This window comes from Syngnathus leptorhynchus, chromosome 9, assembly GCF_054491065.1.
Source record: "Syngnathus leptorhynchus isolate UIUO chromosome 9, UIUO_Slep, whole genome shotgun sequence".
NCBI lineage: Eukaryota > Metazoa > Chordata > Actinopteri > Syngnathiformes > Syngnathidae > Syngnathus > Syngnathus leptorhynchus.
In genome coordinates this window covers 6,321,135-6,338,194 of record NC_141203.1, presented here as the reverse complement: position 1 = coordinate 6,338,194, position 17,060 = coordinate 6,321,135, and the positions used below count along the sequence as shown (strand labels likewise).

The window sequence follows — 17,060 nt, the reverse complement described above, 5'->3', positions numbered from 1 at the left end:
AGAGCATAATTAAGAAATATTTTGACAAAAAAACACTGAACACATGCAAGTTTCTTGTACACAGCATATTTTAATCAGAACAAGTCCACGTAATACACAAAACAGCTAATATGTTAAATCTATACACAGGAGGGTTGGTTTTCAGAACATTTAATTAATTTTGTTTCATCTAGTTTACAGTCAGAGTGGGCAGCAGATAACACGAACAATACTCTGAGGTTCAAAATGCTCGCTAAAGCACAGGTGTCAAACTCAAGGTCAGAGGTTTGATTCTCAGGTGTTGACATTCGCGTCCGTCAGAGACGTGCTCTGCTGCAATGTTAACCTGCAGATAGGAGGCCGATGAATGCCTCCACGGGACCAACTAGTGCTGATCGACCTGCGCAGCTGTATTAGGGCCCCTCGGGCAACGCGGGGAGGACGACGGGGTGACGAATGGGAAGTTTGTGACTGCGAAGTTTGTGACTACGTTATTGCGAGGACTGGAAGTGGATGCTGAAAAGAGAACACAAAGATTATAGAAGTTGAACTTTCTGGATTAACCTAAAATGCAATTACCTTTACAGGCGAATATAATTTGACCTTCTCTAGGCTTTGCACACAAATTGAGTTTGATGTGGTCTATATGAATCATTAAATAATTCTGAGGTCTAATTAAGATTTAAAACAAAAACAGCAGTTGTGCACAATAATAACAATGATTAAATAGTCTTAGAAGCGCGACAGATCTGTCCGCTCATCCGTATCGAGACGGTTCACATCACAAATTTACGTAACTAGAGGCAAAATTTTGTGCAGAATCTGATTTCCACATGAAACATATTGGATAAGGTACGCAGGACGTTTAACTACATGGAGCGACCAGTTCAGGATGCCTTTTCCCCGATGTCAGCTGGAATAGGCTCCAGCACTCCCACTCCTCGCCCCACTTGTAGAAAAGCTCTTAGCTCATCTTACCGCAAGATACTTTGTGTTGCTGAGGACCACTGACAGGGAAACCATCCTGGCAAAGAGCCACTGCACCACCTTGAGTCTGGAAATGAACACATTCTTAATGGAAAGGAGGCAAGTAGTAGCAGCGGTACAGGATGCTATCTCTGTGTGTTAGTTGCACTCTTGTACTGAGTGTGTGTGTGTGTGTGTGTGTGGGGGGGGGGGGGGGGGTCATCACCACCCACCTGAACCTGGTTGAGACAAGCCTGCAGTTTCCGCTTTGCCCTCCATTTGGCCACCCTCAGTCTGGTCTTTTCTCGCCGCTCCCGTACCTAAAGGTGAAAAATCACCTCAGTGATTCCCAACCGCATGTTGCAAAAGTCTCATGGTATTTCACTCACCAGATCGGCCAGCAGAGGCTGAGGCAGTGTTTTCTCCAGCTCTCGCCGTCGATTGAGACTTCGCCGCCGTAGCTCGTTGCGCCGCAGTTTGTACTCTTCGTACAAGCTCAAGTCCCGCACCATCTGGCGTGGAGCACCCGATGGCAGCGGGGCATTGGCGGGGAAAGCTGTCTGAGGCATGGCAACTAGCAGATGCACAAAAATGACGCCTCAACAACGAGTTGACATGCTATCAAAAAGAAGGTACTCACAGGAAGAGCTTGGTCCAGCTGAGCTGAAACCCGAGGAACATTTTCTCTGACCGGCCTGACGTCCTGACCAATGTGTGCCAGACATCTGAACCTGAAGACAAGAACAACATTGCAACAGCAAAGACCTTAAGGCAAGACCATGAAATACTAAACACTACATACTAGTACTAGTGATGTACACTAGTGATGGGTAGATGAGGTGTCATGAAGCGTTTCAACACATTGCCTTTTATATTGTATTATTTGTGTATATGTGTATTTGTGTATATATGTATTACTGCCTGAGATAGGCTCCATTTTTGCAGCAAAAATGAACGGGTCCTTCCGTAAAGTACAAACTCTCACCTCTGGGTGGACCAGGTGGCCTCGGTTCATCTGAGTGTCCAGCAGTAAGCACGGCATGACTTCCTGCTCCTCCTCTGGCTCCTCCTTGATACAGATCACCCGCTGATTCTCCTCCACCTTCACCTGCAACAAAACAAAGCAAATGCAGGTCACTACTAAGGTCAAGGCCAGAAACAATATTTCTTTGAGAAGCAGTTTTGCTGATCAACGACTTCAGGAGCAACTTTATAATTTTGAGGAGCAAAATTCTGCAGGTTGATCCCAATATTACTAATAGAAAAATAGCAGGGCAGAGAAGACAATTATTGCCTGTGCATAAATCATTCAATCAATCAGCAATCTGATTTATTTGAGTCCTGAGTCTTAATTTTGATGTTTGAGATCTGATTAATTTATTGCTTTCTTTATTATGGTTGCAAACAGAATCTATCCTGTGTCTTCAAAGGCTAATTTCCATCATTAGTGCTTTCCATTGAATGTCAGTAACAAACTGGCGATATTTCCAAAACAAGGTATAATATTTGAATATATAATGTGTGTAATTCTTTTTTTGTTACATGCTATCACCTGTGGTGTGGAAATGGCCAGGGTTGACCTATCAACTTGTGGTGGGCCATGAGGGGATGGAGGGCCGGTGGCAGAATGCTGGCCAGCGTCGGAAGTTGGGAAAGGAGGCAGGGTCACTGCAGCGTCAGTGGCATCCAACCTTGAATGTGCGGTGACATTCCAGCTGCCCTCCTGACCTCCGCTGCCTGTGCTCAGAGGAACATCTTGGTCCATGTGACAGAGCAAAGCTGCACACACACAAACTGATGTTCAAAATGCCACTCAAGGTAGGATTGTGCTGATGCTGACTCAAAGATCTGCCTAACCGGAACTCTCCAGGCAATCTGTGCTCATGGGGAGCGAGACCGCCAACGCGCAGTCGGTTGGTTCAGAACTAACCACTTGCACGTCTGGTTGACTGCAGGATCTGATGTAACACTGATTAATGCACTGTGGAGATTCTGTGAGCAAAAAAAATAGAGATAAGGGATTAATTAGGCCATGAGTTAATTTACTTTTGCACTTTTACTTATGCATAGAAAAGTTGTTTTTGTTTCCTTAACAAGTCGTTTCTAGTCAGTATTAGGTCCTCTAAGGACTTACCTCTGTTGCTTGATGGCAGATCATCAGCTGTGGAAGTCTGAGAGGAGCACGAAGGTGACGCTCCTGCAGAGGAGCCACCTGCCTGTGCCGAAGGGCATTTGGTCTGATAGCTTCGTACCAGCGAGGTGCTGGAAGCTCGGTGTTGCAGCTCCTCCTCAACGCCCTGCCTGTAATACTTTAGTTTCAACTCTGTGTAGCGCAACTTGGCTCGGACATTGTCATTCTCCTTCTCCTTCTCTGCCTTCTCTCTCTGCAGTGTCAACACGTCGCGCTTCATGAGTGCCAGCTGAGCCTTCAGTTCCTCAAATTTCACCCCCACTACCTTCAGCATCTCGGCCAAGACTGTCTCCACGGCTCCGTTCACCGCCTGCTCCACCACGGTGCCCATCTGGCCTCGTATCAGAGAGACAGCAATGCTGACATCCATCTCAGCACACCGTTGAATTTGACCTGTAGAGACAGGTGTATCTTGGTAAACTCACTGGGTGCTACATTGGCGCTATATTCTGACTGTCTGCTGTCTGCACACTTGCTCCATTTTTGCTCCTCTTATTTATTTATAACTATAAGTTACAATTAACCTAAACTAATGTTTACAATCAAATGTATTAAGTGGGCTGCATAAACGACAAAAAGTATTTATAATTACAATCAATCAATAAACAATCAAACAACCCATTGCACACGGCCTAAACGTCTACTCGAGCACAAACACATATTCCGTTTGGGTCCAAGCGAATACGAAAAACACTCGATGAATACGTGGCCCATACAACCCAAATGATGAAACAAACATGACATTCGTGGCTAATGAGACGAAAAACAATGCTCGCGTTTTAAAAACTCACTCAAAATGATTTCAGTACATGACAGTCAAAATACAATACATAAACATTCTCAACGTATCGTTCTGACAACGATAAATTTTACCGGCGCGAAAGATTATTCCCAGCAGCCGGAGGCAAAATAATAGAAGCAAAACAAAATAATTTCTGTTTTCGTGGATGAGGCTTCCGTTTATTCTTCTTCTTGGCTTTAGACAGTATTACGCATATAACAAAAAATGCAATACTGGCGTCTAGTGGACGTGGTGGGGTCTCACAACAACAGACTGAACATAGCCACAATCCAATATTGACATTGACTCGTAGTGTGATGTTCAGTTCTGTAATTTATTGACATATACGTACTTGTTCAATTCATGAAACAGTGTAATAATACATAATGATCTCATTCTAAATATTTTGTTATTTAGTCCATTCATCCATTTTGGATATGGTTGGTCCTCAGTGAGACAGATTCCTCACGATCACCACTGACTAAGTGGGAGTCAGTGTACAATCTGGATTTGTTGTCAGCTAATTGGAACGAATAGACAAAGAGCCTCTCATATTCACACAGAGTAATTTGTCTTCAAAGTACCTACAGAAAAATGCATGGGAGAACATACAAACTCCATGTGGAAGGCCCAACTTCATAACTGTAAGATGTGCCTAGTTACAAACATAACTTGACCCTTATGTTTTGTTAGTGCTGAATAACATACCATTTTAGAATGTATATTAAAAATGGTATTAAATCAACTATTCAAAACAACAGTGATACAGGGCAGGACATCTGTCTCACAGTTTTGTTGCAAAGAGCCTCTCATATTCACACAGAGTAATTTGTCTTCAAAGTACCTACAGAAAAATGCATGGGAGAACATACAAACTCCATGTGGAAGGCCCAACTTCATAACTGTAAGATGTGCCTAGTTACAAACATAACTTGACCCTTCTGTTTTGTTAGTGCTGAATAACATATCATTTTAGAAAGTATATTAAAAATGGTATTAAATCAACTATTCAAAACAACAGTGATACAGGGCAGGACATCTGTCTCACAGTTTTGCTGCATCGGCTTGGTCCTCTTCGGGCCCTGCACTGGTTTTGCTTTTTCACCCGCCAATTTGGGTTACTTTTGATGTAGCAGTTTTAAGAGTGTATGGCCTCATAAACCTTAGTGGACTTGAGGTCCAGCAGCCTTAACAAAGTGAAATAGGAGTAGACCCACGGCCTGGAGATAGCCTGGGTGTGTGCCATCCCCTCTGCCTCTAGCAGTAGAGCCCTTTTGAAGGCCATCTGCTGCTCCAACAGCATCATCTGCCTGCATGGAGAAGAAAGTCTTCGCATAACATGACAATATTAACAACAAGACAACACTGCGCTGTATTTACGTGGAGAGTTGGTCCGTCTGCACCCTGAACTCTTCTTTGACCCTCAAAGCCTGTTCTTCGCTTATTTGGCGCTCTTCCTCTGTGGGCCTTCTCTCCTTCTCCTGCTCCATCATAGCGAGGTACTCATCTCTCTCACCCTCGTTCAGCTCCTGTAGGAGCTTGAACGCCTCCTCCTGCCTCTTCTGTTTCTCGAGGTGCAGATGGTCCACTTCCGCTACAGTAATATAATAACTTAGTATTATTATTATTAGATGTCATAGAAGTAGTTTTTCACCTTTCCTCCTCCTCGCCTCCTCCTCCCTCATCTTCTGCAGTCGCTCCATCCGTCGCCTCCTCTCCTCTTGCCGCCTCGTCGCCATCTCACGCGCCGTCTGCTCCTGCTCAGCTCTCTCCTTCTCCTCCTGCTCACGTTTCCTCCTCACCTCTTCTTCTGCGAGCTTCCTCATTCTACGATTGGAGAAACAAAGTGGCAATAGAAAGCGTTAGAACACAACCTGAAGGTTCTTTCTTACCTGAGATGTTCAGCTCTTCTTCTCCGGTCTTCCTCCAGTTCGTTCTTTATGTTCTCCTTTGCCCTCTTTCTTTCCTCCTGCTGCTGCATGGTTTCTTCCTCCTCCTGTTCCCTTCTCCTCTTCTCCGCTTCCTGCCTTCGTATCTCAGCTCGCTCAGCGTGATGACGGGTCACTTCCTCGTTGCTTCTGGAGGTCTAAAACCATGCATTAATGTTCAATAGGTAAACAGATTTTTTCCCGATCAAAACTATTGTATGATAGATCTTATATTGTGTTCTTCACCAACCTCAGTCTTCACCAGTTTTAACATCAGCTGTTCCTCGGTTACCATGATGGTGGAACACGACGACAGTTGATCTTGAGAGGATGTGAGGACCCTCATGTCACCCGAGAGACCCTCGGAGGAAGACCTCAGAGAGCTCCTCCCATTGAGGCCCAAGGACACAGAAGGAGACATTTGGAAACCAATTGAATGAACACTGCCGTCAGTGCTGTTTTTGTCATCAGCGGAAAGGCGCTCGTGGTTTTCTTTTATGGAGGTATCAGCTTTTGGTTTTTTGTCAAAGTGTCTGGGAGACTTTAGGTAAAAGCCTTCGTCTGTTTCCTGTTCAGCTGCCACCTCCTCATTTTCCAGACCATCGCTGAGTTGTTTATGAGAGGGAACATTAAGACCATCTGCAAATGGGATAAAAAAAAACATGAACATTTCAATATTCTAAACCACTCTTTTCACTCGAACTTCCTTCGTGGAATTTTAGGAAGTTCCTATAGAGTATGAGTCTACCTGGAGTTCCACAGGGAGGTGTTTTAGGTCCATTCAGTTTCACCACTACATTTGCAAAATGATTATCGCTACTTTTATAAATGTATGAGGAAGTTTGAGTTAGTTTTCATTTCTTCAAAAGCATTTTCGCTTTTATTTTATTTCATGAACAAAATGTATTTTCAACTTCAATTTTTAATCAATTCATTCATTTTCATTAACTACAATAACCGCGACCTGTTTCAAAAACATTTATATTGCATGTGATATTCTGTTACCATGCCGTGATATTCTGTTCTGATTTGGCTTCGTTTGTCGCGTTCTTCCAATCAACTCTTCCATCCTTCCTTTCTCTCCTTTTTCCTTCGTCCTCCTCTCATTGCCGTCTCTTTCTTTGATCCTTCTCTTCTTTTTCTAAAAATAAATCACGTGATAGGCAAAACAATAACCAAACCGATAATGATCCACAAGATTCCTCACCACAGATGTTACTGCAGAATGCTTTTGGGTCTCTGTTGCATTTTTCTTTGCCTGATTGTCATCCGTGTGGATTTTAGTCCGATGAGCATTAGTGTCTTCTTTCTTCTGCTTTCTCACAATTCCAATTTTGTTCTTTCTAGATTTTGTCTGTCCTTCTTCTTGTGACTTGACAGTTTTCCGTGTAGGGTTCACAATTGAAACCCTAGGTTTGAATAAGTACTGTTTATGGTTAGAAAAATACGCAAAGGAAGCATTTCTGTAAGTTTCTGTTTGCATGTCGGTCTAGAAACAAGTGCTCAGTTTTTGAAAGAGCCCAGGCTTCCACGTAATGCAGTTTATTACAATACAAGCTTATTTGTAAAATGCATTTCACAACAGTTGCTGATGTGGGGCCCCAACTCACCCAAAATGTTAATGTCTAAAAAAAACAGTGGCTAAATGCACGAAAGCTTTATTGATACAAGCAAAATGCAATGATGGTTCTTTGAACACAGTGTCCGTGCTTTCATCTCACCCCGCAGCTTCCTTTGCGATGTTCGTCTCGACGTCCTTCTGCGGTCCAACCGTAGTTTCCTCTCCCAGTGGTTTTCTAGTTGCAATATCCTGCTGGATGGAGGTGGTACTGCCAAGGCAAAGTCGTAAATGTTTCAACATCGTTCCAAGTTGGCCTTAAAATTCATACCTAAGTCCAGATTCTTGTGTGGGAGTCGTGTCGTTCCCAAGCTGGTTGGTCCGTCCTGAACTGGCTTTTGGCAGATGTACAGAATCCTCCTCTGTGCTGCTCTGTTTCCTTGGTGACAATCTGTTTTGAACATCTTCATCTTGTTTGTCTTCCCACCGTGTTTCCTCCATTAGATGTGCTCTCTTTGTATTTGCATTTGTTGTAACCACTAAAACAAAATGGAGTGACTTTTAGTATTTTGAGGAAAAAAAGGCGATAAATGGATAACCGATATATGAATGGATTACCTAAATTAGCAAGGTTGCTGGGTGGTCTTAGGTCAGACTCTGAAGATTTGCGAAGATCCAAACACTGGTTTAACAACAACATATTGTTTGGATGCCACAGATGCCAAATGAACAAAGATAAATCAACACAAAATTGTAAATGAGTAGGAAAAACTCACAGTTTTTACATTTGTGTCGTATTGAACATCGTCAGAAAGTAGATGCGAGCTTAACTCCTCATCTTGTACCATGAGAAACAAAAACATTTAAATTGATGTTTGTAAAAGATGTCACTGCATCCATCCTGTGGTAGCCATTGCGTGCCAGGGGTGTGTGTTTGTGTGTATCATACATACCAGCATGTGTCTGTTCATGTTGCAGTACCATGACAAAGGGTAACGTCTCGCCATCTGCAGACAAAACCTGGAAAGCTGTGAAGGGCAAACTGCAGGATTAGCTCGTGTTGACTTCTACCACCTCAATAATACTTCAAGGGCGATGGTTTTTATTAGAACAGCGTCATGCAATGCACTTCTGTTTAAATTTGGCCAAGTTATTAAGTCTCAATTGAGGTGGATAGCCACAGATGAAACAGGAGCAGGCAAGTTTATTATCACTGGGGTTTGTTTTAGCCACACCCAAATAAATACCGAGACATTTAAAAAGAGCTATATCTCAACAATTCTGCACTAAAATGTTCTCAGTCTTAGCTTGTTTTCGGCACTTCATGTATTTCGACACAAATCACAAAATTGAGGTCTGAGTGATTTACTCACCTTTCTGTTCTGCGTCATTGTCGTCACCAAGAACTTGGTGCTGGTAGTTGTCATAGAGTGACAGTTGGATAATTTCCCCGTCAGGGCCAAGAATCACACACCCAGCGGCTTGACCTTTCTGCCAATCTGACAACAGGCCACAATATTAGGCACACATGCACCATTTGATGACCTCTGAGTAATTCTAGTTACTGTATGTAATCTTTTGCTATGTTATGCATTCTACATCTGTACCTCTCAGCTCCAGTGGTAGAACTCCCCTGACCACACTTCTCTTAGCGTCATTGGAATCGTGGCGATCGGGTATTCGATTATGTGAAAAGGCTGAAGAGCTTTGCCTGCCTGGACCTTTGCATTCTGAAGCACACCTAGAGACTCCCACTGGCAGAGGTAGAGAGGACAGAACAAAGCACAAAATAGATATATAACAGAAAAGACACGAAAAAATAATGAAATAATGTTCCATTTTGATGCACCATGTGCCAGGCCCAGCAGAACCTCTGATGATTTCTTCAACTGTTGCCCATGCTGCAACATCTCTTCACAGAATTCTTTCGCAGATTTGACCCTTGCGGTTGCTTTCCTTTGACACTTCATCTGTTCTGTATGGATGAATAACAACCTTACACAAGTGAAAACAACATTATGATGATTTCTCACCATGTTTTTTAACAGGGAGTAACAAAGGAAGAAACATGGGGCGATGATGGCAATCCTCCGGATATGCTTGGGGGTGAAATTCGACCCATCTCGGATCTGTTCGGACTTCTTGCCGAGTCCGTGTCCCACTGGCATGCCCCATTGTGTTGTCTTCTCCAGGAGGTAGGCACTGCTTGTGATGAACTTTAGCAATGTTGGAACCATCTGGTCTTGCCTGAAACATCCAAGTCTTATCTTTTAAATGCACCAATATACTAAGCCAGAACATATTTAGATGTTGCTCTGCTGAACATTGGTACTGCTAGAGAGCTGTCAGTTTTCTTTGAACTTGTGTTGAATCTTCTTTAAAATCAATAACATTCTTGCTATAACCATAACCAATACATCCATTTTCAATAATTTATTGTGTGCAGCTGGATTTTATTCCAGGTGAATTTGGGCAAAAGGCAAACTATATCCTGGACTGTCCGCCAGCCAGTCTTGAGCACATTCGGTATAGAGACAGGAAATCATTTGTACTAGCATGTACATGTAAATAGAGTACTTGTAAATATATCGTGGGTCACCTGAAACTCTTCTTGTTCTTCGAGGGTTATGTGGTCTATACAGGTCTGCAGATCAAGGACCAGATCCAACTGGACCCTTCGGTGACTGCCCTGTTTTTCGTTCTGATCTGCAGACAAGCTCGATTTGAAGGTTCAACCAGTTACAGATGATTGAAACAGATTTCACTTTGTGTTTTACCTTTCAGTGGATTCTCCAGACAGGAATTGGTTTCTCGAGGATCACCAAGCAACTTCGTATGGCGATGTGCTCGTGTATCATAAAGATGGCAAACATTTGCATGGCGGATGTTTGGAAGTGGAGGTAAGGTAGGCGCGGCAAATCGGGAGGTCTAGATCAGAGATATGAACAGTACAACTGCAGCTACAATCTGCAGTTTGATGCAATAAGCAAAATTGAATAAGCATCACACAAATATTTAATATATTCGCCCGAGTGTAGTGTGTAGTGTGAAAGGCAAAGATGATGGTCGTTTCCTGCCCGCTTACCCGACCATTTTGTTGCTGACGCAAGAGGCGAGCTTCTAAACTGTGGTTCACTTCTTGCCGTGTGACCCACCTCCTCCTGCCTGACACCTCTGACCCATGTTCAGTTCCTAGCATAACCAAGTCCTGAAGACACAGGGGATCAAACTTTTGGTTCAGCGCTTGTAAAGATGAAGAACTTTTTATTTAGTGCTCATTCTTACTCGTGAGTACAGAACAAGAGGGCCTCGGCGAGTGCTATATGTCTTTGGGATTGTTGACACTTCACTCCCTAGTAGGCTTCCGCTGTTGGTCAGATGCAGGAGAACATCATGGGATTTCCAGATATAGTAGTCCTATATTAGGGTCATATATTTTAATGACATATTTAGGGATATATGAAAAGCATTACTTTGTATTGTATTTGCTAAAAACAAGGAAAGGAAATAACGTGTATATGGTCAGATCAAGCAATAATTAAGAAAATGACACAAAGTGAAAATCAATGCAACCTCTTTGTCTCTAATGCTAACATATCAAGCAAAATTTAACTCGTGGGCACCTGTGGCGTGTAGCAAACGTCCAGTCGGCCATGATCGCCTGTACTTGCAGTGAAGACTCGAGCGTGCCCCCGACTCAGCGGCGACAGAGACAAATCCTTCATGGTGTTAATTCCTATCTCGTCTAAAAAAGCATTTATTAAATGAGCACATATTTCAGGGTCAATAGTGTTATAATCCTATACATGGATCTGGTGGAATTTCTAAAGATGGGAAAGCTTGTTAAGAAAAATAGAATGGACATACTTGCCACCTCCTAAGTTTGGGTTAGAGCATGAATGTATGCTTGTTGCTAGGATGTATGATTCACTACTTTGTGTTACCGTTGCCCCCAGTTTTAGCTGCTTGGATTAACACACACACATACACACACATACACAGACACACACACACTCACACACACTACAACTTTTGTATGAAGTATTTACAGAATTACAAATTTATTTTAATATTATTAATATTATTATTTAATTTCAATTAGCCCCATACTGTTGTCTATTTTGTGTATTGTGAGTGGAGTTCCACAGGACAATGTTTTAGGTTAATTCATTTTCTGTGAAGTTTGATTTCTCCTCATCCCTTAATCAATCAATCCATCAATCAATCCATCAATCAGTCAATCACCTATTCATTCAATCAGTCAATCAATCAAGGACAACCAAGGCCGTGTCATTAAAAAATTAACATATTCTGTTCGTGCTGATTATTGATTGGTCCTTAAATTGATCCTAAAGTCGCAATCAGGAACTGTTGTTTGCGTAGCAACGACAAGGATTGCTAGCAGAGCAGGCATTACCAATCGTCACAGAAGCATCGCTTGCAAGTTAACTTTTAGTAAAGGAGGTGTAGACGCGAAAGGATCGGAACGAACCGCACTGGCTGGCGGATTGGTTACCGCTACTTGGTCAGGATGCTCAACCCGTTTGACTGGATGGAATCGCTGTGAGCACACTGTAAGCATTGGCGTTAGTTTTAGGACATGGACGCGACATTAGTATGCTAGCGAGGCTAGCTGTCGTGTTATGCTAGCGGCTGTCATGAGGTATGACGCGCTCGTGAGTACTAAAACATTTCTTTGCATAAATTATAGATAAAAAACTGTTCAAAGATGAACGAATAAATATTTTTACACAACACAACCATAAAAATACCGTTATAACACAATGAAGAAGGAAAAAAATTAAGGTATTGATGATGATCAATACATCCTTTACACAGCTGACGTATAGATGATCAATACGTCCAATACACAGAAAGCAAAAGTACTCATTGCATACTCAAATAGAAGTACATATATATAACAAGATCTGCCAAACAACGACTCACATTTCTAAAATCTTGTAAATCAGGTCAGTCACATCTGAAGGAGTTGCTGTATGTCAATGCACTGTAATTGTTTTTTTTCAATTTCTCAACAAACAACTGGTGTAGTGTTGACAATGGTGCTGCAGCTTCCCTTGCTGGTGACTCTTCACGTGGACCTGCTTCTGATCCTGGTGTCGCTGCTTGCCTTTTGGACCCGGGTGCACCACATTGCACACCCCAACGCCGTCGTGTAAGCAGCACTCAGCACACTTCCCAATGTCACATCTAATATACATTCTCTCTGCATGGCTGGCAACCAGTTCAATGTGTACCCTACCTACCACCCTAAAATGTTTGGGATAGGCTCCAGCACCACTGCGACCCTTGTGAGGAGATGCAATTTGGAAAATGCTTATAATGAGACATGGACATGTTTGTGTTGTGTGTCTGTGTGCAGTTTTGATGAAGTGTACTATGGACAGTTTGTGTCTCTTTACATGAAGAGGATTTTCTTCATTGATGACAGTGGACCGCCACTCGGGCACATGATCCTGGCATTTGGGGGTGGGTTACCATAACGACGTAATACCTGTCCGTGTGACTGTCACTGATGTGTGTGGGTGTGTGCACTTTGCAGCCTACCTCGGAGGATTTGATGGAAACTTCACATGGAACCGAATAGGAGCAGGTAGAACAACATAAACTTTGGTTTGTTTGTACATGTCTTTGTGTTTTGCATTGTTGATTTTATTTGTGTGTTTTGCGCGACAGAGTACCCATGCGGTGTGAGCGTATGGAGTCTGCGTGTCCTCCCGGCTGTGTGTGGAGCGTTGTGCGTTCCTCTGGCGTATTGCGTTACTCTGGAATTGGGCTTTGGTCACATGTCAGCTTTGGGAGCAGCGCTGTTGCTGTTGCTAGGTAACCAAATGTCACACTCACACTCGCAGATGTAGTAAATTGATGTGTCCGTGTTGTTGTTGGCAGACAACGCTCTGATTGTCCAATCACGACTGATGTTGCTGGAGAGCATCTTGATCTTCTTCATCCTCTTGTCCTTCCTGTCTTACCTGCGTTTCTACCGTGCCACCAGCAGGTGAGTCCAGACCCTCGGCGCTTTTGAACTTTGTAGGGTGGACATAGTGTGAGCTCTGACCTGTGACCTCGCAGTTGGCCTATCAGATACAGTTGGCTCCTCCTCTGTGGAACATGCTGCGCTGCCACCATAGGGTGAGAAACACAGACAGCATTCGCACGCAGACACAATCACAAACACTAAATGTGACTTGTGTGTGGATGTTTAGAGTGAAGTACATAGGCGCCTTCTCCTACCTGCTGCTGGTAGGCATGGCCTGTGTGCACTGCTGGAAGCTAATCGGCAACACCCGAGTGAGCGGCGTAAGTGCACACATGCGCACAGATGTACACGAAGCATCCCCAGATGCACTTTTAACACGTCTGTTTGTGTGTGTTAGGTGAATGTGATTGTTGAGTGTGTGTGTCGCGGTGTGTGTCTACTGGTGCTTCCTGTCGTGCTCTACGTCCTCTGCTTTTATCTGCACCTCACTCTTCTACACCGCACTGGACCACATGACCAGCTGATGAGCCCCGCCTTCCAAGCTAGCCTTGAGGTATACGTGCGTGCGCACACACTCACACGAACGTATTGGAAAACACATAATGCTGATTGTATCATTCAGGGCGGTCTGTCACGGATCACGCAAGGTCAGCCTCTGGAGGTGGCTTATGGTAGTCAGGTGACTTTGAGAAGCTCTGCGTCCCATTCAGTCCCATGCTGGCTGCATTCACACAAAGCCAACTATCCAATCAGGTTACTTGCCGCCAGTTCACACAGACCAGCAGCCAAACAGATGGCACCTTGCGAACTCTGTGTGTGGGTGTGCAGGTATGAGAACGGTCGTGGCAGCTCTCACCAGCAGCAGGTGACCTGTTATGCCTTCAAGGATGTCAACAACTGGTGGATTGTCAAGAATGCTGACAGGTAGTTGGCCCGGTGGGTGGTTGGTGGGCACAGTCAACGTGTGTCAACGTATCCGTTGCGTGCCTCAGGGCCGATCTTGCTGTTGGGCATCCTCCTCGCACAGTGCGTCATGGCGACATTGTCCAGCTGCTTCACGGGATGACATCACGATTCCTCAACAGGTAAATCGGTCATCATCTGACGACTCATTCGAGCATGCCCGTGAGCACGGTAGTTACTTTTGTGTTTTGTTGTGTGCGGCAGCCACGACGTCGCAGCCCCTGTCAGCCCCCATGCCCAGGAAGTATCGGGCTACATTGACTTCAACGTGTCCATGCCCGCGCAGAACCTTTGGAGAGTGGTAGGTCTCCTCACTGGAATTTATTGGGTTTGTGCAGCTGTCATAAAACAAGCAGCGCCGAAATTAATACATGTAAATATAATCCAAAAGGCATATGTATGGAATTAACTGACAAACACTAAAACAAAAGGTATTTTACTGGACTTATAGTTCCAGTTTTCTTAGTTTTGTAAACATAAAATGTTTTTTTTTTTAATATTTTTAAATATTTTTTATTTTATTTCATTGATAAAATGTTTTTTTTTTTAGTTTTAATTTATTTGATTAATTTTGTTAGCTATAATAGCCGTGGTGTTGCCAGCCAATGTAGAATCTGTTATAGTATGTACAATCAACTTGAGCTTTTCGTAAAACGCTCATGGAAATGGTGAAACGAGGCAATTTGTATATGATGTTTGGTTCAACTCAATAACAAGTCTTTAGTCAACATTAATGAAAGTGGTAAAAATGATTTTTGTCTCGACGATGATGGTTGTTACGGTGATATACTGATGATGTTGGTTGCGGGCGTTTTAGGACATTGTGAACCGCGAAGATGATTCTGAGGTGTGGAAGACCATCTCGTCAGAGGTTCGCTTGATTCACGTCAACACGTCAGCAGTCCTCAAGGTAGGAACAAGGAGTCGCCTCACACACATCACCTACATTTATCATACTCCTGATTCACACAAACCTATCTGTGAATATGTGCGTGCGTGTGCGTGTTAGCTGAGCGGCTTGTCCCTTCCAGACTGGGCGTCGGGTCAAATGGAGGTGGTTGCAGAGAAGGTGAAAGGTCACAGCAGCGGAGTGACATGGACAGTGGAGGAGCACAGATATGGAACCAGTACGCTCAGGAAACACAACACTTTAATATTGACCACAGTCACCTTTCATACTGTTCCGTGTGCCAACTTCAATGGCAGAAGGCAGCCTTCGTCACTGGTTACACTTTTTTGCCTTAAAAGTAACTGTCCCTGTCCATGGTGCTGATTTACTGTTTTCTGTATGCCGGACGCTGCACCAACCATGGTAAACATACAAACATATAGTGTGCATGCTCACATGTTTCCAGGTGAGGAGCAGAAGGATAGGGAGGTGGAGCTTCACTCTCCTTCACACATTGACGTGAACCGGAAAATTTCCCTGTGGTCCAAGTTTCTGGAGGTTCAGGTGAGTCGTAATTGCCAAAGATGATGTTGCAATATGGTGCTGTTGTTGAAAGTGATGTCACGCCGTGATGTCACCACTAGTGGCGGATGTTGACGGTGAAACAGGAAGACAATGAGCACAAATATAGCTCCGCCCCTTTGGAGTGGATCACCATGGAAACAAACATCGCCTACTGGCTCCACCCATCCACAAATGTGAGACACACACAAGATTGTCATGTGTGACTGAGGCAATGTGTGTGTCAGAGATTATAACATCTATGTATGAACATAACGAGTGTGTAACCTTTGTGTGTGTTTGTGTCAGGCTCAGATTCACCTAATTGGTAACCCCATATCATGGAGTGTGGCCAACCTCAGCCTGCTGGCTTATCACGTCATGGCAGCCATTTACCTGCTGAGGAGGAGGCGGGGCATCAAAGACTTACCTGAAGGTACACGCACACACACATTAACCAACAAACATCCCGGGCTACAAATGTTAACGTGTTTTTGTTCGTGCGTGCACGTGCGTTTGCAGCTGCGTGGGAGCGTTTCATCTCGCTGGGCGTGTTGTGCGTTGGCGGCTGGTTGTTGAACTTCCTTCCTTTCGCGTTGATGGACAAGCGTCTGTTCCTTTACCACTACCTGCCCGCTCTCGTCTTCCTGCACCTGCTCAGCGCCGCCCTGCTGGAGCACGTGTACACACACGTATTCGGGTACATGCGCACACACAATACACGTACATGTGCACATACAAGGAAAGTAGCCCTGTTACACAAACATGGGCACACACGCAGAACAAGGATTCATGTGACTGTGTGCGTGTGCGTGTGTCTGTCCATTCATGTGTTTTCAGCAAGGACGCACACCGCCGCGTGCTGCTGGCGTGTGCATTTGTTGTGTTGGTGTGCGTCTTCCTGTCCTATCACATCTTCAGCCCTTTGACCTTTGGGAGCCCAGAGCTGTCGGCCGATCAGCTGCGAGCGCTCAAATGGAGGCGCTCTTGGGACATCTTATATCGACGCCGCTAGACTCATGACATTATACAGAGGGGGACATTGCGTGCAAAGACGCCACATCACTTTTAACAAACAATAAAGTTCAAGTTTATTTTTACTCACTTTGCTATTTTTTTGTCACATCTCTCGTCTATTCCTTTTCTAAAGCTCTTGTTGTCATTTGGCAAACTGGGACCTATCTCAGTTGACTTTGGGTGAGGCAAGGTTCACCCTGGAATAGTTACCGACCATTTCAAAAGA

At 44.0% G+C, this 17,060-nt stretch overlaps 3 protein-coding genes across 3 annotated transcripts; 1 reads left to right on the top strand and 2 right to left on the bottom strand.

Moving 5' to 3' along the window:
- Nucleotides 1–59: 59 nt before the first annotated feature.
- On the bottom strand, nucleotides 60–4,161 carry LOC147050856 (uncharacterized). Its single transcript, XM_085920229.1, has 10 exons — nucleotides 4,010–4,161; nucleotides 3,080–3,529; nucleotides 2,803–2,937; nucleotides 2,498–2,724; nucleotides 1,931–2,053; nucleotides 1,586–1,676; nucleotides 1,335–1,519; nucleotides 1,179–1,265; nucleotides 958–1,033; nucleotides 60–495 (listed from the first exon to the last, which is right to left on the bottom strand). The coding sequence occupies exons 2-10, from the start codon at nucleotides 3,504–3,506 to the stop codon at nucleotides 365–367; spliced, it is 1,482 nt and encodes a 493-aa protein (XP_085776355.1). The 5' UTR covers nucleotides 3,507–3,529; nucleotides 4,010–4,161; the 3' UTR covers nucleotides 60–364.
- An 84-nt stretch (nucleotides 4,162–4,245) lies between these two features.
- Nucleotides 4,246–11,963, bottom strand: kiaa2012 (KIAA2012 ortholog). The gene is made up of 21 exons (XM_085920226.1): nucleotides 11,027–11,963; nucleotides 10,689–10,820; nucleotides 10,489–10,611; nucleotides 10,181–10,331; nucleotides 10,003–10,109; nucleotides 9,437–9,650; nucleotides 9,253–9,378; nucleotides 9,011–9,157; nucleotides 8,777–8,902; nucleotides 8,357–8,431; nucleotides 8,180–8,241; nucleotides 8,022–8,085; nucleotides 7,735–7,942; nucleotides 7,567–7,674; nucleotides 7,053–7,254; nucleotides 6,851–6,986; nucleotides 6,096–6,484; nucleotides 5,810–6,003; nucleotides 5,572–5,744; nucleotides 5,298–5,511; nucleotides 4,246–5,227 (listed from the first exon to the last, which is right to left on the bottom strand). The coding sequence occupies exons 1-21, from the start codon at nucleotides 11,126–11,128 to the stop codon at nucleotides 5,056–5,058; spliced, it is 3,225 nt and encodes a 1,074-aa protein (XP_085776352.1). The 5' UTR covers nucleotides 11,129–11,963; the 3' UTR covers nucleotides 4,246–5,055.
- On the top strand, nucleotides 11,753–16,901 carry pomt1 (protein-O-mannosyltransferase 1). The gene is made up of 20 exons (XM_085920228.1): nucleotides 11,753–11,977; nucleotides 12,456–12,579; nucleotides 12,787–12,893; nucleotides 12,967–13,017; nucleotides 13,101–13,247; nucleotides 13,314–13,422; nucleotides 13,497–13,556; nucleotides 13,631–13,724; nucleotides 13,802–13,957; nucleotides 14,027–14,157; nucleotides 14,233–14,328; nucleotides 14,397–14,489; nucleotides 14,572–14,668; nucleotides 15,185–15,277; nucleotides 15,377–15,494; nucleotides 15,723–15,820; nucleotides 15,901–16,014; nucleotides 16,127–16,253; nucleotides 16,340–16,517; nucleotides 16,658–16,901. Exons 2-20 carry the CDS (start codon nucleotides 12,464–12,466, stop codon nucleotides 16,830–16,832), a joined length of 2,160 nt encoding a protein of 719 aa, XP_085776354.1. The 5' UTR covers nucleotides 11,753–11,977; nucleotides 12,456–12,463; the 3' UTR covers nucleotides 16,833–16,901.
- Nucleotides 16,902–17,060: the final 159 nt, after the last annotated feature.